This window comes from Lepidochelys olivacea (genome assembly GCF_965140295.1).
Source record: "Lepidochelys olivacea isolate rLepOli2 genome assembly, chromosome: 4".
Classification (NCBI taxonomy): Eukaryota; Metazoa; Chordata; order Testudines; family Cheloniidae; genus Lepidochelys; species Lepidochelys olivacea.
The window spans coordinates 133,599,442-133,621,214 of NC_140414.1; the positions used below are offsets into that span (position 1 = coordinate 133,599,442).

At 39.0% G+C, this 21,773-nt stretch overlaps 1 protein-coding gene across 5 annotated transcripts in view; it reads left to right on the forward strand.

Moving 5' to 3' along the window:
* The window catches only part of CTBP1 (C-terminal binding protein 1), a 431,872-nt gene that overhangs the window by 173,165 nt on the left and 236,934 nt on the right, over positions 1–21,773 (forward strand). Inside the window, exon 1 of one of the 5 annotated variants that reach the window (XM_084626456.1) lies at positions 6,486–6,508. The exons of the other annotated variants lie outside the window; for them this stretch is intronic. Within the exon in view, the coding sequence (XP_084482582.1) occupies positions 6,502–6,508 (7 nt within the window). The 5' untranslated portion in view covers positions 6,486–6,501. Of the gene's footprint in view, positions 1–6,485; positions 6,509–21,773 lie in introns of those variants that run through there. 5 annotated transcript variants of the gene reach the window in all.

A 21,773-nucleotide genomic window follows, 5' to 3' on the forward strand; every position in this document is an offset into this window, starting at 1 on the left:
TCCCCTCGAGTGAGGGTTAAGGTCAGCTATAAAAGAGTGGGGGGGTTGGCTTTCTACCGTGCTAGTTGTACAAGCCCTGCACGATGCTATTTCCACTCCTTTAACAAATGCCTCCTTTAAATCCTTTACCAATCCATTTATCTGATCACTGTATACCTCCCGAATGGAGTACCTACACTGGACATCTGTTCCACATCAATATAATGAGTTGTGACACCATAGCCTAACTCCAGTTCCATGTTTGTCCCAACTAAGCCCCCCTGAACCTGCTGTGGGAGGGAGGACGCGCCCCCCCGCCCCCCCTTTGGTGAGGGAAATATTCCTTCCCAACGCCCTGAGAAAGGAGCAACTAGTGCATTGCCCACAGTAGATCCTGACCCAACTAATATTTCACCACTTCCATTGATGGGAGGGTCCAGGTAAGAGAGAGTTTTCCTTGCCCAGCATGTATTTATGTAACCTCCCTTCTCTTCAGGGGGATGGATCTATGTGCCCACAGCCGACTCTGAAACTGCTGCTAAATCACTCTGTCACTCTTAAAGAGGTACACACCTTCCTCCAGCAAACTGGACAATGGACCCCTGGTTAAATGTGTGGTGCGGTCATTCTCAAAGTACTGTAAGGCAGGGGTCATGTGCCCTACTTATTAAGACCATAACTGCTGCTGCTTATATTAATCATAATTGTCTTGGTAGCATCTTGTTCTCCCTCTCCTCCCGCTGCCCCCATCAGCTTGTTGTAGTCCCCTGTTAGATTGTGGGCTCTTTTGGGAGAGGACAGTCTGTTTGTTACATGTGTACATGTAGATCAGGGGTAGGCAACCTATGGCACATGTGCCAAAGGTGGCACGCAAGGTGATTTTCAGTGGCACTCACACTGCCCGGGTCCTGGCCACCGGTCTGGGGGGCTCTGCATTTTAATTTAATTTTAAATGAAGTTTCTTAAACATTTTAAAACCCTTATTTACTTTACATACAACAATAGTTGAGTTATATATTCTAGACTTATAGAAAGAGACCTTCTAAAAACATTAAATGTATGACTGGCCCATGAAACCTTAAATTAGAGTGAATAAATGAAGACTCAGCACACCACTTCTGAAAGGTTGCCGACCCCTGAGGTAGATCATAGCACAGTGATTGTGCCACTCCTTGGTTGTCGTTTTAGGCACTACCACAACACAAATAAATGAGAAGAAAAAATAGTGTGCACGACTGCAGATATTGTTCACTATGCCAACTGAATTACTTTGTTATTTATATAACACTATAAATATGCTGCTTTAATAGATGAATAAAAGGGTTTCTGCCATAAATTTTCTCAGAACTCACAATAATGAGCATAATATGCATGCCTATGTATAAAGCATGCTTTTTAAGGCTCTGCTCCTGGAAGCTATTTTATTTGGGGTACCCCCCGCCTCCACCCACACAGCTTTATTAAAGTCAGTGGGGCTCTCTTTAGATTCAGGGGTCTACCCATAGTAGAATCAGCGGCTAAGGCATACGTTGTAGATTGATTATTAGCACTGGCATGGGGAAGAGAGAATAAGAGTAACAACAATAAGATCAAGCAATAGATTTATTTGGTAATGTTCACACCACAGGAGTTCCAACATTTTAAATGTTTTATTTCTTGTGAGATACTGTTACTAAGAGGGGACAACTAGGATTTTCAGAGTTCCATCGCAGTCAGAGTACACGTTACAAATTATGGGCTCGATGCAGGAATTACTAGGTGAAATTCTACAGCCTGTGTCATGTAAGAGGTCAGACTAGATGAGTCCCTTCTGGCCTTAAAAGTCTATGAAAATATGGTCATTTCACCCTTAATGAAAAGAAGTACCATCCATACGGTTGGCTATAGTACAATAACAAAAAGTCCGTTTGTCACACCCAGGTCCAGGGCACTATACAGATAATCTTCAGATATTTATGAGCAGTAGCATTAAAAACTGTCTTTGATTTGGATTTAAAGTCAGAAGAGGATTTCTAACTTTGGATGAAGTCTGTTTAAGGGCCCAATTGTCATTTTAATAGAACTATTCATGAGTTTAAAATTAAGCATGTACTAAATGTTCACAGTATCAGAGCCTACACTGAGGAATTATAGTTGCTGGAAAGTTCCACAGACATCAGTCTGCACTGTAGACATTTTATACATTAAATAACTGTTGATTTGAGTTTGTAATGGAGGTTTATGGTGACAAAACAGTTGTAGCCGAACAAACTTCAGATGTGATGCTGAAGCTATTGTCATCTTTACTTCCTACCTTGAAGTGGTTAGTATTGGTTCATGTTGAATTTCAATGTCTAAAAAGATTCTGTGCTTCAATAGGGCCAGTTTCACAAAGCTGAAAACAATTCTGAGACAAATCAGCTGGAAGGAAGCATTTAATTAAAAAAATGTTAATTGGGAATCATTTAAAAACACTTTACTAGATACCCAAAAAGCTACAATCCCACAATCAAGGAAGAAGGCCATATTGGTTAAAAAACTGACTTGGTTTAGATGGGAAGAGAAAGCAGCTATAAAAAATAATATATAAGAAATGGGAATTCGATAGTAATGAATATAAATCAGAAGTTAAGAATTGTAGAAAGTTGATAAGGGAAACAAAGGGACACAAGGAGAAATCTGTGGCCAGCAGTGAAGGATAATTAAAGGATTTTAAAAATATATTAGAAACAAAACAAAAAAAATCCTGACAATTGTATTGGTCAATTACTAGGTGAAAATGGTAGAATTATCCATAATAATTTAGAAAAGGCAGAACTGTTCAATAAGTATTTATGTTCTATATTCGGAGAAAAAACAGGTGATTTACTCTCATCATATGGTGATAAAATTACTTCTATTCCACTGGTCTCTCTGGAGGATGTTAAACACCAGCTATGAAGTTTCACATTTTTAAATCAGCATTTCCAGATAACTTGCATCCAAGAATTTTGAACTCACTGGACCACTAATGTTGATTTTTAATAAGTCTTGGAGCACTGGGGAAGTTCCAGAAGACTGGAAGAAAGGTAATGCTGTGTCAGTTTTTAAAAAGGGTAATTAGAGGCCCCATCAACCTGACACTGATCATGGGCAAGATAATGGAGCAGTTGATATGGGACTTGATTAATATAAAACTAAAATGTAATTAATGCAAATCAACATGGGTTTTTGGAAAACTAACTTGTAATCTCACCGAAAAAAGATATCACATTTGGGTGATAAAGCTAATAATGTTGACATAATATATTTAGATTTTTTTGTACGGTGTTTGACTTGGTACTGCACAATATTTTGAGTAAAAAACTAGAATGATAAATTCACATGGCACACATTACATAGATTAAAAACTGGTGAACTACTAGGTCTCAAAATGTAATTGTAAACAGGGAATCATCATTGAACAAGTGTGTTTCTAGTCAAGTTTTGCAGGAATTGGTTCTTGGCCCTACACTATTTAACATTTTTATCAAGGACCTGGAAGAAAACATAAAATCATCAGTGATAATGTTTACAGATGACCCAAGAATTGGGGAAGTGATAAATAATAAAGAGGAAAGTCACTGATGCAGAGAGATCTGGATCACTTAGTAAACTGGGCTCAAGCAAACGATATGCATTCTAATACAGCTAAATGTAAATCTGTACATCTAGGAACAAAGCATGTAGGGCATATTTACAGGATGAGGGACTCTATCCTGCGAAGCAGTAACTCTGAAAAAGATTTGGGGTTGTGGTGGATAAGCAGCTGAGCATGAGCTCCCAGTGTGTTGCTGTTGCCAAAAGGGCTGATGTGATCCTGAGATACATAAACTGGGAATCCTAGAGTAGGAGTAGAGAGGTTATTTTATCTCTGTATTTGTCACTGGCTTGACTGCTGCCAGAATTCTGTGTCCAGTTCTGGTACCCACAATTTAAGAAGGCTGCTGATAAATTGGAGAGGGTTCACAGAAGAGCCATAAGAATGACTGAAAGATTGGAAAAGATGCTGTAAAGTGAGAGTCTCAAAGAGCTCAATCTACTTTGTTTAACAAAGAGAAGGTTAAGGGATGACTTGATCATGATCTATAGATAGGGTGACCAGATAGCAACTGTAGAAAAAATGGGACGGGGGGGGGGGAGAGAATAGGTGCCTATATAAGAAAAAGTCCCAAAAACGGGACTGTCCCTTTAAAAATGGGACATCTGGTCCCCTATCTATAGGTACCTACATGAGGAACAAATATTTAATAAAAAGAAAAGGAGTACTTGTGGCACCTTAGAGACTAACCAATTTATTTGATTAGTCTCTAAGGTGCCACAAGTACTCCTTTTCTTTTTGCGAATACAGACTAACACGGCTGCTACTCTGAAATATTTAATAATGGGCTCTTTAATCTAGCATGATTCCAATGGCTGGAGGTTAGTCAAATTCAGACTGGAAATAAGGAGTAAATTTTTAATAGTGAGAGTAATTAACCATTGGAACAATTTATGAAGGGTCATGGTGGATTTTCCATCACTGACCATTTTAAAATCAGGATTGGAAGTTTTTCTAAGAGGTACGCTGTAGGGATTATTTTGGGGGAAGTTCTGTGGCCCTGTGTTATAGAAGAGGTCAGACTAGTTGATCACAATAGTCCCTTCTGGCCTTGGAATCTATGAAATATGTATTCTCATTATAATAATTATACTAGAAAGAAAGTGTATGTCCCAGTAATGATCCCTATTAAGAAGTCTGATTTGTTAAGAATTTATTTGAAGTATAATAATGCCCCTTGGTAGGTAATAATTTTAAAAATGATTTTAAACACAAAAATCAACAAGATGTTAGCAAAAATAAATTATAGAACAAGGGAACTCTAAAAAGTAATTATTATTGTGGATATGGTAGAGGATTCTGTAACTACCATTCAGTGATTTTTTTTATATTGGTTTGTGCTTTATAAAACATGTTTATAGACTATGTCAGCAATGTTCTTTCCCAGTTGCTGTTGCAAAGACTATTTTTGCAGTTTATCACAAAATGCCAGATTTGCTCAGCATGTAATTAAATCCTATGCTTGGAAGCATCCACAGTACTTGGTTATCATGAAATTATTCTTTAATAAAAATGTATGCTTTGTGATCTATATTTTATTAATTTGGTGAGTCAGTTTATCGATTGTTGCAGATGCCATGAATGTATAATTTGTCACTGTTATTGGTTGCCTGTCAGCAGTTTCTAGCACCACAGAGTTCTTGGCTGTTGGGGCACCTTAGAAATATGTCTTTCTTGATCTGCAAAAGAAAACCTTTCTACTGTAGATTGTCCTCAAGACTTCTGAAAACACAATGAACAAATGAATAACATGGCCTGTTTAAGCAAGAGTTTGCAACAAATATGATTTTTATTTTTTGGGGAGAGAAGATGGAAAGAAGTGTTGCATCATAAAGGAGAAAATCCGGTTTTCTCATTCTTTTTTGTTAATTTCAAACCTATGAAAGTTTGGGGTCATAGACTGTGAAGCACAAAGAAACAGTATGAACTTTTCTATTTATCCATTTATGATAGTTAGCTTTCTGGTTTTAAGATTTACTGATAGTGACCTGTGTGGACTCAATCGTTTATTTTTAGAACTAGATATTAGCGAATGAGTTTTTAAAGAGAAGGGTTCTAATGTTGAAATGGTTAGTGTCTAATTTATAAAAATGAAAAGGAGAATTGATGGGATAATGCAGTTATTTTTTCTAAAGTTGTTGGATTTGGCTTACTGATTAAGAGGATAATTTACATTTGCTTTAGAATTCTCCACATAAATAAGGTAATTTTCCACATAGTAAGGTAATGTAAATCTTAACGTGCCAAATGTAGTTGTGTGGTTATAACGTTTTTTTTTTCAAAAAGGCCAAGTTGGGTTCACAATATGAATGCACGATCTGTTAGAATCTTTATGTATTGTATACATTTTGATATATGAAAAAATTGTTGGTAAACAGCCACTCTGTTTCTCCTTTCTGATCCTGTATTTTATTAGGAATAAGCTTTTTGTTTGTTTGTTTGTTTTTTAATTGGGACTAACATTTTGGACTCTCTAAATATTTGCCTTTTCTGACACTAAATGGAAACCCATGTTCATTTTCAGTCCCTTTCTGTACAGAGGTAATACAATTGCAGCAGGGCCTCTTAAAGTTTTAATTTATAATTTAAATTTTAGAAAATGCAAAATTGCATTCTGACTGCTTCTTTCAGACAAAAAGAAATCTTACTGTGTAACACAAAGACAAGCCTTTATTTCTTAATCTTGACTAGTTTATATTATATTAGCCATCTCTGAAAGGGTTTTTTATTATTATTATTTCCCCTCCCCCAGCCTTTTGCTGTCTGACTGAGTAATGAGCTATGATATGGTTGGCTAACATCCAATGGTAGGTGATTGTGATTGGCTAACTTGGAATGCCTGTATACACTGATTGGTCTTGAGCCTCTTTGCTTCATATTTTCACAAGCACTAGCATATTCTGGTTGAAAACCTGAAGGTGGGGATGCAAGGTTTGTATCATCTTTCATTTTCCTTTCATTCTTTCATCCACATAATCAGCAGAAAATATTAAATAGTCTCCCGTGACTGTCATAATGAGGCTGGATTCATTTTTATGATGTGAAAAGCCTTGGGTGGGGTGCCTCTGATCCCACGCTGGGCAGTTCTCCTGCGAGTGTGTTATGAGAGGATGAAAAGGGGGTGGCTTGTATATTTAATAAGCACAAGCTGTGCCGGGATTGAGCTGTTGTTTTCTGCTTTTCTGAACTCTCAGACACAGGTTTATCAGCACAAAATGACACATCCTGATTTGTTCTATTGTTGTGAATGAGGGATCATAAATATTTTTCATATGTTTGGAAATGCATCGATTTTTGAAGGGATTCTTTGTTGTGTGAATAGAAACCCTTTATGTAAATGTCCATATGAGGATATACAAAGGCTATTGTTTAGCAGAAGTTTGTGCAGAGAGCTTGCCTCGAGGGCAGGACTGGGACAGCCCCATGTAAAAATGATAACAGGAGCTGATTTCTTCCTCCTTGTTTAGAGCACACACTGTTAAAATGTGAAATGCCAAAAAGCAGAGCTTTGATAAAATTGTTTTTATTTGAGCCGCAATTGTCACTATTTTTTAAACAAAACTGTGTTCTTTTGATTTGGTTCAGCTTTGTACTAGTGTCCTGAGGAGAGACTGCAACTGGGATTTGAATTTTATGTATATTCTTCATTATGTGTTATTGAGTAGTAGAAAATTGACCAAAATAAACTGAAGGCTGAGTTTATCAGTGCTGTGCATTTATCTAATCATTTAAAAACTGAGGTTTGTACGCTTTATTAAAAACAATAAGTTAGAATCTAATTAGATCATCATCTTTGCTGGAAAAGCAAAATCCGTTAACTGTTGAAAACTGGTTTCACGATTTCATGCTTTTTCTGCAATATCAGACAGCAACTTATAGTTAGTTAGAAATGAACATGTTTGTGTTTCATCATCTGAACGTGTTTGACTTCACCTTTATTTAAATTAAACAAACAATAAAAATGAAGTTAAAAGAGAGTAGGATTATTTTTTATATTTGCAGATTTTTTCCTGACCTGTTGCAAATACTCTTGTTTATAGTTTCAGGAAAAGTATTGCATTTATTTTCTTTTGTATCGTATCTCTGGTCTTGTCATTCCTTTCAGGGGAATTGCTTGGTAAACTTGCAGTCGTCTGTTTATACTGTGTTTTCCGCATGCATTTCAGATGAATAAATGTTTTTTTTTTATTGAAAGTTTTAACCGTTAAGCTTCCCTAATATGTCTAATTTTAGGAAGGTTACTTCTGATCTTGATACTTTTTAGCAATGAACAAGTTCCCAAATATTTTATGGCATAGTAATTTTTTCAGCATTTTAGTTTTATCTTGCACGATTGGGATAATGTGAAAGCTTGCAATAGGCTAACTGCGTATCCTCAAAATGTATTCTGTTCAGTAAATGTAGTCTCAATTCTGTATTCCTTATTCAGGCAAAACTCCCACTCTCAGTAGTATTTCCAAGCACTGGATAATAGTTGAAGTTGCATTGCATTCACGAATTGACTTCGATATGACACAGGTAACTCACAGCAAATGTTAAGCCACCAGGTGTCTAATTTAAGGTTAAGGGCCAGAGCCTGAACATCTTTCTCAGGCAAAACTTTCATTGAAATCAGGCCTTTAATGTGTCCATGTTAGAGTAGATATGTAGGGTAAAATCCTGACTCCATTGAATCATAGAATATCAGGGTTGGACAGGACCACAGGAAGTAATTTAGTCCAACCCCCTGCTCAAAGCAGGCCCAATCCCCAATTTTTGCCCCAAATCTCTGAATGACCCCCTCAAGGATTGAACTCACAACTGCAGGTTTAGCAGGCCAATGCTCAAACCACTGAGCTACCCCTCCCATTGAAGACAATGGGCGATTTGTTGTTGATTTAACTGTAGCCAAAATTTTACCCCTAGTTATTGAGTGTTTATTCTCGGCCTAAAACCTTAGATTGGCCCACATCCTGGGCCAAACACTAGAGAGTTATTCCGGTGCTGGGGAGGAAGGACTCCTCCTCCTCTCCTACCAATACTGTGAAGTACTAATGGAGCTACTCCATGGCTGTTAGCCCAGCCTCAGAGCAGGACCAGAATCTACATTTCTGATCCCTGCCACGAGCAGCGTATGAGAAGTAGCCAGAGGATCTGCACTGCTGCAAATCCACTGTTCCTAGCCTATCACCCAGTCTCAGCTGTGTACTGCTACACAGGAAGCCAGAATGTATAGGAGGGCTGCATGTTCCCAGTATGGGGTCTCAAAATCTTAATAATAAAGAACACAAACTGCACCCATTTCACTGCACGAGGGCTGTCCACAAATGCAAAGGAAAGGTCAATATCCTCCCATCAGTGAATATAATGCAAGTTCAATTATTTTGCCTGAAATTACGTATTTCCGATTGAATTTATATAAAAGTGGAAATGTTAATAGCCTATTATATCTAAGTGACCATGAATATTTGTATACATAAGTAATTCAGCTGGTTTCATATAAAATCTCTTTTTTATTGTGAATGAAATGTTTTATTTAATAGAACTGATAATATTTCTTTAATCTGGTATTTATGCATATATCACATGCTTTCAAGGAAAATATAACTGTGTTTCATTAGTTAAAGTGTTTAAAAGATTATATATACTACATATAATCTTTTTACTGATTTTTAATGGACATGGACATTGATTTTGACTATATAATTATATAAAGTAAACCTTTCAGAATTTCTTCATAGAACAACAAGAATAATACTACATAGAATTATATACGTGTTGAGGATTTTTGAGTGCAAATAGAAAATGATGGAATTCTAAACATTTTAGGCCAAACTGTGGCCAGGTTATCATGGGAGCGCCACACATCATGCGCAGCAGCACAGGAGAGGGATTCAGGCTCTGCAGAGCTGATATTCCCCCCCTCCCCCCCCGGTACAGGTGAGTGGAAGGGACAGAACCTTGCTCCCTCCCACAACATGCCCACCAGCATGTGTTGCACCAGGTATAGTCCCAGTGCAATTTACAGCAAGGGAACTGGATGCTCCAGGGGCAGAGTAGCAGCCTGAGGCCTCTTACTCTGTGCGCCTGGCTAGCCCACTGTTGAGCCCTCTATTTATTGAAAGTTGTTGTTAAATGTGAACTATTTCCTTTATTTTCCAGATGAGTTAGAATCTTTTCCCTCCTTTTATTAAGTATCTAAAAGGAAAAAGTTAAATTGGAGAGCTAGTTCTCCAAATGATCGAACATGAGAATAAAGATTTTTCGTCGTTGTTGTGGTTGGATTTTTTTGTTTTGTTTTTGTTTTCCACAGGTTAAAATAATGATGTTCCCAGCCAATTTTACAATCTTGATAATTTTTCTTATTATAATAGCAGGACTTTCAAAGAGTTGCATGCAGGTGCAAGGGTCTGCCCCTGCAGAGGTCCTTGCAGAATCCGGGCCTAAGCACATGCATAACTTTCATCACAAATAGTCTCATTAAACTACTCACATGATTCAAGTTACTTCATCAGGTGTAAGTGTTTGGAGATCAGGGCCTTAATTGTCTGTGTGTGTGTTTAAATTCAAACCACGAGTCATACAGTGTTTTCTTGCTAGAAATGGGAAGGAATTGCTCGGTAAATGATTTCTATGAGATACTTGTTTCTGTCTGTACTGTCTTGCCACATATTGATAAGTTTAACTTTTAGCTGCAATGTCAATTTAAAAATTAGATCTGTTTAAATATGAAGTTATAAAGTTAGCGTACAGTATTCTTGTCACTGATGTAGTAGTCTAATTCAGTACTTGCACTCTGCAGTTATTTTAAATGCATACTTTCAGTGACCACAGAAAACAAGGGTGATGAAGAGTTTTTAAAGATTTGTGATTTTCATTTAGTAGTAACGTGTTAATGTTGTCACTAACCTCTACATCACTTGCTGCTAGTTTATTATGAAGTACAATGTGCAGATTTTTATGCTGCCAGATTTGTTTTAAGTAAAGAAATAGTCTGAGAGTATAAGGATTTTTACACTCCTCTTGTCACAATTTACTGTGTTTAAGAAACTTTGGGGACCTGTGTTTCTCTCTGTGATTGCTTAGTTTGCAAAGCATGAGCATTATGGCAAAAGCATTATAGCAGGAGTGGTACACCTCAACAGGTATGAAGGTGATTGGAAGTTTGGGGAGCCAGGGGAATTAAAACCAAGTTGCAGGAAAATTTTTATTCATCTTATGTGTAAAGATTTTCATGTTGTAGAAAACTTGATGCAGTTGATGTATATATTTTCCAATATGAATTTAGTTTCAATATTAGTTGATCCTTCAGGCCCCAGAAGATCCCTGATCCCTGACTGGCCTTGCATCTTCCCTCTACCCCATGCCCTCTCCTCATAGTCTTCATTATGGACCTTCATTATAGGCCTGCTTATAGAGGTGGATTAAAATTTATTGGGGCCCTGGGCAAAAAGAACTTTTGGGTCCTCCACTCCTCCTTTGCCATGGGGCCCTGCCTCCTGCTCCTCCTCTCCCCCCAGAGGCTCTGCCCTATGACTAGGCCAGAAGTCGGAGCTGGGCCATGTTAAGAGATGATGCCTAGGGAGCCCAGGCTTCTGTGGGCAGCTCTGGACCCTTCACTTGCCCTGGGTAGTGTTCCCCGGGGAGCGGGGACACAGGCCAGGGACTGTTCTCAGACCTTCCGGTCTCCCACCCCAGGCAGGTGGAAGGTCCAGGGTTTCCCACAGCGACCAGGGCTCTCTAGGCGGCTCTTTACCATGACCTGGCTTTGGCTTCTGGCCTGGCTGGGATGGGACCGCAGAGGGAGCCACAGTTCTGGTGCCGGTGGCCCCCTCCTCTTCTACTCAGGTTCCAGCACTCCTGCAGGGGTCCCCAAATTGGCCAGGGCCCCTGGGTTAATCCACCACTGCCTGCTAAGGAGTGCAGGAAATCCTGTTTCCACAGTCTTTAGCAGGTCTGCATCTATAAGCTCCAGTGGAAAAGGGGCCCGGTTCTGGCATTGTGCAGATCCTTGTGTTCAGAGGAGTAGGTTTTATTCCGAAGGAACTACTAAACTGTTCAAGGTCAGGCACTCCAGTGATACCCAACTAGATAAATTCCACAGTTGGAACTATCTGCAAGGCTACAGATTATTTAAATAAAATAATATAGGATAATAATTATATGATTTTGTTATACACAAGCAACCTAAATTGATTTACATTGTCCATATATTTGATCATTATTCAAGAATGAAAAATATGTATGATACATTGTATAATTTGAAAAAATATTATGTGATCATGAAATTAAAGGCTATGTTATAATATATACACCGAAGGGGTGATGTTACAGTTGCATGTATAGGCTTAACTTTATTTCCTGACTTTTGACTACTTAAACATCCAATTAAATGTTTTCTTAATTGTTTTTAGTGAATATTCCATAATGAACTAGATATTTTGCTCAAACCCAGAACGTCTTATAACACATGGTTATTGACTTATTTTTTCATTTGTATTCTCTTGCTTGCTGCTGTTGTAATAGTAGCTAAGCAACAGGATTTTCACAATACAGTATATAAGCACAGGAAAGCTAAAGGAACAGTATCAGTTTGAACACGGAGGAGTTTCCCATATTAGCTTCTTTTGTTGAATCTAGGTGCTTACTGCTGGATACCGTGAGACGATTTCTGTCACCGTTACTCATAGTGGAATTAAGGAGGATACTTTCATCGAATAAGGTTCTCTCCAGTGAAAGTGTGGGAGTATTTGGCTCTTTTGTGTGATCTTTACTTTGGGATTTCAGCAACTGAAATAAAATTAAAATTATATTCACTATATCATGATGAAAGGAGGTAGGGAAAAATACGTACACCTATTCAGATATTTAGTTTAGTATTCCATTGACTATTGACAGGCGGGTTTTATTGCTAGTGTTTTTTTATTGATATTTGCAAATTATTGTTAATTGATGTGTCAAACTTAAAAATTGTGTCCAACATGTAGTCATCATTATAATGAAGTTTCATCATATGTTATACGTGAGGTAGTTTAGTTTGGTGGCTAAAACACAGGAAAAAGAGTAAAATCTTTTGAGTTAAATTCCAGCTCTGCCATTGACTTGCTATGTGACTTTGGGCAAGTCATTTAACCACCCTCTGAATCAATTTACCCATTTGTAACATGGGAATAATCATAATACAAAGGAGTATTATAAGTCTTATTTAATGTTTCTGGTATACTTTGAGATCCTCTGGAGGTGCTATGGAGTTGTTAATGAGTGGATTCTTGTTGGGTCATGAAACTGTTAGCCTTTTTTATTTTTGAAGTCACACCTGGATCGATCGGTCTTCAGTTGTTATTAACACTGCACCGATCACAACACATCCGCCATTGTTTTCACACTCTTGCCTTTCTTCTGCACGTACACGCAGGGAACTGAGGCCCATTTACTTGTGTTGTTTTAGCTGTTGACTTCAAGCCATCCCACTGGCTGGGCAGGCAGGCATGCGTACGTTCTCAAGCTTAGCTAGCCTTCAGACCTCTAAGGAGAAGGACAAGCGCTCTTTCCTCTGAGACAGCAATCCCCTTCCTGGATTGGGTAGTCCGATACCTTTGTAGCATGGTTAGACCTGCCAGGGCATATGGCCCACTACCATAGCTGTCAGACGGCCAGGGTCACCACGGCGCCACGATGAGGCGATGAGGTGCTGAGGTAGGATTTCCTGCTTGCTGATTTAAATAATGATTACAATTGGTGTATTAAATTATTTTGATTTAAATCAATCCACCCTGCATTTTATTATTTCTCTTCTTACTAATATATTATTTTACAGGTCAATGTTTTGACAACAACATCATAGCAGTAAACATAAAAAATAATTCTTGGCAAGATTTCTAGAGTATTATATGAGTATCTTGCTGTGGGATGCAAAGACTATGGGAAATAAAACTTTCCTTCACCCACCTTGACATACTAGATACTTGTGAAAATAAAAGATACAGATTATAATTTCAGTCAACAAACTGAGGTGTGGCTGTTCCAACAGTATTTTATATAAAGAGCATCTACTTGAAGATGTTTCTAGACTGTGACCGCACTGCTGTATGTTCAAAGGGTATGATGAATATTTGTAAAATTATTCTTGGACAAGGAGTATTAACCTCTCTTGAAGCATGGAAGAGCTGATAATTTTAACCTTTTGCTATAGTTTATTAGAAATGGTACTAAGAATAGCAACCTGAAAATAATTGATAGACATTAGCAGCAGGAACATTAGATAGTCATGAGACTTCCTGAAATTTTTCCTTCCTTTGTTGTCCTCCTTCTAAAAATATATAGAAGCAGTTATGGGACAACTTTACCCTCTAAATATTGGCCCCAGGTCTCCACCCCCACCCCCTGCTTTACATTTCAGATTGAAAAAATGACACTCAGATTATTCCCTCCCATGGTAAGGAAGGAGTTTTGGGGCAAAAATTCCTAGAGGGATTTCCTTGGGGAGATCCTTCCCACAGTGTCCCATCAGGATAAGTGGGGGTGGGGTTTGCCTGGCACCTCCATGGAGTAAGCTGCAGGGCCTGCTCAAGATCTGTAACAGGTTAAAACCACCCCAAAGTTCCGTAACTCCACATCTCTGGCCCCTAGCAACTCCATGTGGATCCCAGTGGAGCTACACTGCCAAATACACCCATGTGCTATTGAGGACCCTGGGCAACATTATGGGGCAATGGAAATCAGTGAAGGGGCTGTCTTGTCTATTCTGCTTAACCTGTGGGGCTGAAGGGTAAGCAATATAGATTCTCCCTCCACATCTGGACTGCCCAGTCTTCCCTCTGGCCCACATCGTCTCCAGTCTTTCCCATAAAGGAATGATAAACAGTGTCCTCTGTGGGATCCAGGGGCAGAAGGATGGTTCTGTACACATGGCTGAGCAGTCCCCTTCAATTTGGGAAGGGAGAGATCTACATGCAGAGGTTCTGCCCTGTGTATGGATCTACATGGATGATTAGGAACTTAATTAATACTGCATTAACTTGTGCTTTCCCATGGTGTCACTGAGTACTAGATACGTGATTTAAAATTATATAGCATTACAGATATTGGACAAAATTGATATAAACTTATTTGTTACAAATAAAGAAAAAACTGTGGCTGAAGAACTATTTTATGTATTTTTTTCTTAATGGCCTAAAGGCAATTACTTGGAAGCTAGGATTTTAAACTCTATTGCTTGTATTTTGACATAATATGTTTGTAAAAAGTGTCAAATTACTATTTGAAATTAATTTTATCTTATGTGAAATATAGCTTTCATATCTTCCTAGTTTCTAGTACCTATTTATGAAGAATATGAACGATAACGTCCGAGTTCCATTGTGATATATTTGTACCATACTCTTAAACTGAAGACCAAGAATCAGGTTTCCTTCCCATTGCCCAAAATTTTTACTATAGTTTGCTAAGTCATGCAAAATCTTCATGTGTCTCATACTATAGGTGCCCAGTTCAAAAACCAAGATGTCAGCAGAGACTTCATTAAAACGATTTCTACCCACTCACACATACACCAGTTCACATGATTCTTGTGGGCCAAAAACTGTCTCTCTGATTTTTTTTTCACTGTTTTTTTTTTTCATTCAGTTAACTGCTTGTTCCCAGCAGTTCTGGCACATTCCATTGTTCCCTTCAGAATACATGCTGAGAAAAGCGCGTTTCCAGGGGCAAAGAGTTAATCCAGCTCAGCGTGGATTGAACTGTTTCAGAAGTTCATGATAAATGTTTGTTGCACTCTTCATACATGGGAACATTGCGTTCAAAAGTATTTAATGCAGTATTGTACCTATGTACTGTGCCTGTGGTTCTCTGTCTGTGGTGCTTGTTGTCTAATTGTTAAACTCTTGAAATCAGTTATACATTCTAGACGAACAGATATTTTAGCTAAGCAGTCTGCATAAAAGATAAATACAATCGTGTGACGTAGGGAAAAAAATGTTACTCTCCTGAGTGCGGCCCTCCTATGCCAGAGCCACCAAAATGTTCTTACTGAAGCACAGGCAAAAGCATAGAAGCATGTGTGTGTTGAGAAAAAATGAGCTGCAAGAGTCAGGTTCTGGGCGTGTTGCCATAGGTATCAATGTTCTTTTTGAGAATGTTCAGTGGAGTCCTTTGGGCATCATCAGTGTGGGCCGTTTTCCATATGAGTTTGGTGAGATCTGACTTGTTGTGTGTACTAGAGCTGAAAAGCAGTGTGTTGCTTAAACCTAGAATCTACGACTGGATGCAGAGTGCAAAGACTTTGGCAAGTAGAACTGAATATAGCTTTTGAGGAAATTTTCTGCTGAGGTTCCTTGGAATCTTAATTAAATAAATGCTAGATCCTTTAATGGATCAAGCAATAGTAATTTCCCAAACAGTTTACCTTGTAAATTAATTGTTCAGAAGCTACAGACACTGTATTTTGAGAATCAGTGTTCAAAATGGATATCAATAGGCTCATGCCAAAATCTGTCAGCAGATAAAACCACTAACTATCCATTCTGTTTCTGTTGAAAAGAATTAAAAATTTAGAAAAATATTTACATGTTTAATATGTTACATTATAAAAGTTTCCTTGGGAATAAAGAAAATTGTATTTTGTTATGCTAATGGGAAGGATGCTTTTCTACCATCCACACAGACACAGTATTTGCTCAAGCGGTCTCTGTTGTCAGCTGGACATGTATATTTATTCTGAGGCTCCCTAAACCTATGATGACCTATGACTCTTAAAGAAATCTTAAATCAGAGTGCTTTACTTCCCTCTGAGGTGACACATTTGATTCTCAGGTTTCAGAGTAACAGCCGTGTTAGTCTGTATTCGCAAAAAGAAAAGGAGTACTTGTGGCACCTTAGAGACTAACCAATTTATTAGAGCATAAGCTTTCGTGAGCTACAGCTCACTTCATCAGATGCATATCGTGGAAACTGCAGCAGACTTTATATATACACAGAGAATATGAACCAATACCTCCTCCCACCCCACTGTCCTGCTGGTAATAGCTTATCTAAAGTGATCATCAGGTGGGCCATTTCCAGCACAAATCCAGGTTTTCTCACCCTCCATCCCCCCCACACAAATTCACTCTCCTGCTGGTGATAGCCCATCCAAAGTGACAACTCTTTACACAATGTGCATGACAATCAAGTTGGGCTATTTCCTGCACAAATCCAGGTTTTCTCACATCCCCCCCACCCCCATACACACACAAACTCACTCTCCTGCTGGTAATAGCTCATCCAAACTGACCACTCTTCAAGTTAAAATCCAAGTTAAACCAGAACATCTGGGGGGGCGGGGGGGGGGGGGGGAGGAAAAAACAAGAGGAAATAGGCTACCTTGCATAATGACTTAGCCACTCCCAGTCTCTATTTAAGCCTAAATTAATAGTATCCAATTTGCAAATGAATTCCAATTCAGCAGTTTCTCGCTGGAGTCTGGATTTGAAGCCGTCAAGAACACTATCCCCGATAATGTCACGGCTAACCTGGTGGCTGAACTTTGTGACTTTGTCCTTACCCATAACTACTTCACATTTGGGGACAATGTATACCTTCAGATCAGCGGCACTGCTATGGGTACCCGCATGGCCCCACAGTATGCCAACATTTTTATGGCTGATTTAGAACAACGCTTCCTCAGCTCTCGTCCCCTAAAGCCCCTACTCTACTTGCGCTATATTGATGACATCTTCATCATCTGGACCCATGGAAAAGAAGCCCTTGAGGAATTCCACCATGATTTCAACAATTTCCATCCCACCACCAACCTCAGCCTGGTCCAGTCCACACAAGAGATCCACTTCCTGGACACTACAATGCTAATAAACAATGGTCACATAAACACCACCCTATACCGGAAACCTACCGACCGCTATTCCTACCTGCATGCCTCCAGCTTTCACCCTGACCACACCACACGATCCATCGTCTACAGCCAAGCTCTGCGATACAACCGCATTTGCTCCAACCCCTCAGACAGAGACAAACACCTACAAGATCTCTGTCAAGCTTTCTTACAACTACAATACCCACCTGCAGAAGTAAAGAAACAGATTGATAGAGCCAGAAGAGTTCCCAGAAGTTACCTACTACAGGACAGGCCTAAGAAAGAAAATAACAGAACGCCACTAGCCGTCACCTTCAGCCCCCAACTAAAACCTCTCCAACGCATTATTAAGGATCTACAACCTATCCTAAAGGATGACCCAACACTCTCACAAATCTTGGGAGACAGGCCAGTCCTTGCCTACAGACAGCCCCGCAACCTGAAGCAAATACTCACCAACAACCACATACCACACAACAGAACCACTAACCCAGGAACTTATCCTTGCAACAAAGCCCGTTGCCAATTGTGCCCACATATCTATTCAGGGGACACCATCACAGGGCCTAATAACATCAGCCACACTATCAGAGGCTCGTTCACCTGCACATCCACCAATGTGATATATGCCATCATGTGCCAGCAATGCCCCTCTGCCATGTACATTGGTCAAACTGGACAGTCTCTACGTAAAAGAATAAATGGACACAAATCAGATGTCAAGAATTATAACATTCATAAACCAGTCGGAGAACACTTCAATCTCTCTGGTCACGCAATCACAGACATGAAGGTCGCTATCTTAAAACAAAAAAACTTCAAATCCAGACTCCAGCGAGAAACTGCTGAATTGGAATTCATTTGCAAATTGGATACTATTAATTTAGGCTTAAATAGAGACTTGGAGTGGCTAAGTCGTTATGCAAGGTAGCCTGTTTCCTCTTGTTTTTTCCTCCCCCCCCCGGCCCCCCCAGATGTTCTGGTTTAACTTGGATTTTAACTTGAAGAGTGGTCAGTTTGGATGAGCTATTACTAGCAGGAGAGTGAGTTTGTGTGTGTATGGGGGTGGGGGGGATGTGAGAAAACCTGGATTTGTGCAGGAAATAGCCCAACTTGATTGTCATGCACATTGTGTAAAGAGTTGTCACTTTGGATGGGCTATCACCAGCAGGAAAGTGAATTTGTGTGGGGGGGTGGAGGGTGAGAAAACCTGGATTTGTGCTGGAAATGGCCCACCTGATGATCACTTTAGATAAGCTATTACCAGCAGGACAGTGGGGTGGGAGGAGGTATTGGTTCATATTCTCTGTGTATATATAAAGTCTGCTGCAGTTTCCACGATATGCATCTGATGAAGTGAGCTGTAGCTCACGAAAGCTTATGCTCTAATAAATTGGTTAGTCTCTAAGGTGCCACAAGTACTCCTTTTCTTTATTTGATTCTCACTTTCACCAGAACTGAAGACATGCACATAGTAACCTAATGTGTGGATGATGAAAGAGAGAGACTGTTACACATTCATAGATCATAAGGCCAAAAGAGACCACTGTAATGATCTCGTATGATTGGCATAAAACAGGTATAAATATTCCCACATAACTAAAACTGTTGGAATAATTGCAGGTATGAGAAAATCCAGGTTTCTACAATTTTCATATTTCTCACTGATTTCCTTATACCTAAACAGAAACACTTGTTTTAATGGATACTAAACTCAGAGACTCTTACTAGGACAGTTATGCAGTGATTCCATAATTATCAGGAGCAATGCTGTGCAGCCTAACACCTAACTGGTTCTTCTGTACTACCCACTCCAGAAACACACTCCCGGCTCCATTGCTTCCCAAGGGTTGATAGGAAGGTGAAAGAAGGAAGAGACTGAAATGTGAAGGGGAGCATGGAAAACACGGGAAAGAAAGAAGAAAGGGATGGACATGGGAGACCAGGAGAGAAGAGGAAAGAGGGAATGATTATTGCACAATATAGAAAAATAAGACTGAAGGAAAATAGACATCTGAAAAAGACTGAGGCGGTGACATATCAGGGTATAGAGTAGCGGGAAATAAAAATAAATGAAGAAGAAGCTGGGAAGAAAATAGGTGGAAGGGAGTACTTTGAAATTTTAAAATGTTGTAGTAACTGCTGGTGTACTGAAACCACTGCCTATCAGGCTGGCTCCTTGTACTCCCCAGTCTGTCAGTATCCATTTGTTGTCTCTTGACTTATACTGAGATTGGAAGATCCTTGGGGCAGAGACCACACTACATTACCTAACATAGCAGGGAACTGGTCCATAACTAGGCTCCTAGGGGATAGGGTAATATAAATAATAATAATAAAGTAGCCCAGTAAAGTTTTGGGGTTTTTAAAAGGATGATGGATAGATGCTGCTCATCTTGAACTGTAGCTAAGCCATGCTCTATTCCTACAACATTTTCAAACAGCTCTTTTACTTCATTCCTTCATGGACAAAAGTGGTTAGTGTTTAAAAGGAGGTGGATAACAAAAAGGGACATGAGAGGGGAAGCAAAGCTGGGAGCTCAATTTACAATTATTAGTTTTATTATCTGACAAACAGAAGACCTATAGAGCTGGAGATAATTTGTGAAATGCCTAATGAAGGAGATTCTGTGAGAATAGTAAAACAGCTGGCCTCTGTAGAATGGCTTCCCACACGAGGAGAGTGTTTTCTGCAGTTTTTCATTGATTCTGCACACAGTCTTTCTGATGCTTTTCACAAGCCCAAGACCTTATGTATTCTTAGATGTGCTGCTTTGGTATCTCAGTGACACTGCATTAAGGTTGATGCACAGCTTTACAGCCATTACTTTCTAGGACAGCTAAATACCTTCAATATACTGAAAGAACAGTGTACAAAGTAAATGATTTGTTGCTTGCTTTGTCTAGATTAAAAGGTCTGATTAGGAGAAACTATTTCTCTGTCAGTGTTTATAAGGCAGTGAGAAAAATAATATGGTGCCTAGATATCATTGTTATTGGCACCCAATCAATATGTAGATGGAAGGCTACTGTTCTTCATGTTTTAAGTCACGGAGATGTGGGAGGGCCATTTTTTTATATGTAGTAAGTTGTTACTCTAGCATTTATAAACCGGGTTTTGAAGGGTTTTTTACTTGACTGTTTACAAACTGCCGTCTTATTTATTGTGTTTAAAGTGAATTCAAGAATGTTATTTGTGCAGAAATGCTGTAGTAGGGTAGTCCATATGTTTATCAGAATAAATAATGCAATTTTATGGAGTTTGCTACTGGTTATTGGGATCTTATTGCATGCATCAGGATCATAGATGGGTGGAAGATGGTTCAGGTTACCGGAAGGTGAAAAGAGTACGTTTTTCAACGGCTTTAACATATTGAGCCTGCTCCTTGGCTGTGACAAGTTATTCTCAATACAGTCTAGGAAAGGAGAGAACAAAGGTGGCTTTAAGATACCTCTGGGCTCTCTGGTCTGGGGGTTGTCCTGGTGCCAGTCTGGTTCCCAGCATAAATTAGAGCAGCGCAAAAGCTGCTCTAATTTACACCGGCTGCTAATAGTCCCAAGAGGCCAATATGGCAGCTGGGAATAGGCCTAAGGCAACCCTGGTATCCTTTTCTCCTCCTAGTTCTTTTCTCTGGTTGTGTCCCCAAAAATTCTTCTGCATTGGGGGATTCCTACTGTAGCAGTCTATGCTGGCTTTGGGGCAGTTTTATGCTGGTGGATGAATCAGGCTCATTATTTGTAGAAATGCAGTTTCTCTAAGATGAAAGTTTTAATATCTTTTGAGGAAATTGAGCTTTCCCACTGTATTTGTGCATCTCTGAAGAACCTGGATCTTCCTTTTGCATAATTGTAACTGCTTCTGAGATGTGTGTGACTTCTGGGAGTGATTAAACATGAGTTTGTGTAAAACAGTTTCCACAACATCTCTCTCACATTAAAATTATTAAAAATAACTGAGCTCTAAAGAAGTGTATAAGAGTAAAATAAAATATTTTAAGGGATAGTATTCTGGAATATGTGTTCACTATTTTTACTGTGTAAATTCTTAGCCATAGGTTGGTAGAACCAGTGTACTGAAAACACTATGCATATTTTTGGGGGGATTACAATAACAATATTCTCTTCTGTTTATTGGGATATTATACAAAATCCAATTAACAAACATCCACCAGCTTCAACCTTTTAAAAAGAATAAATAAAGTGGATGCATTTGAAAAGGTTTTAGAGAATCTTTTTAAGAGTGATTCTGTGTATAATCTCCTGTGATCCCAGTGTTGGCCTAACACCTAAAATATCCTTTTAAAGTACCTAATATGATTTCATTGGCGCTGACTTAATAAATGTATTGTGTCTGTACATTCTATTCTT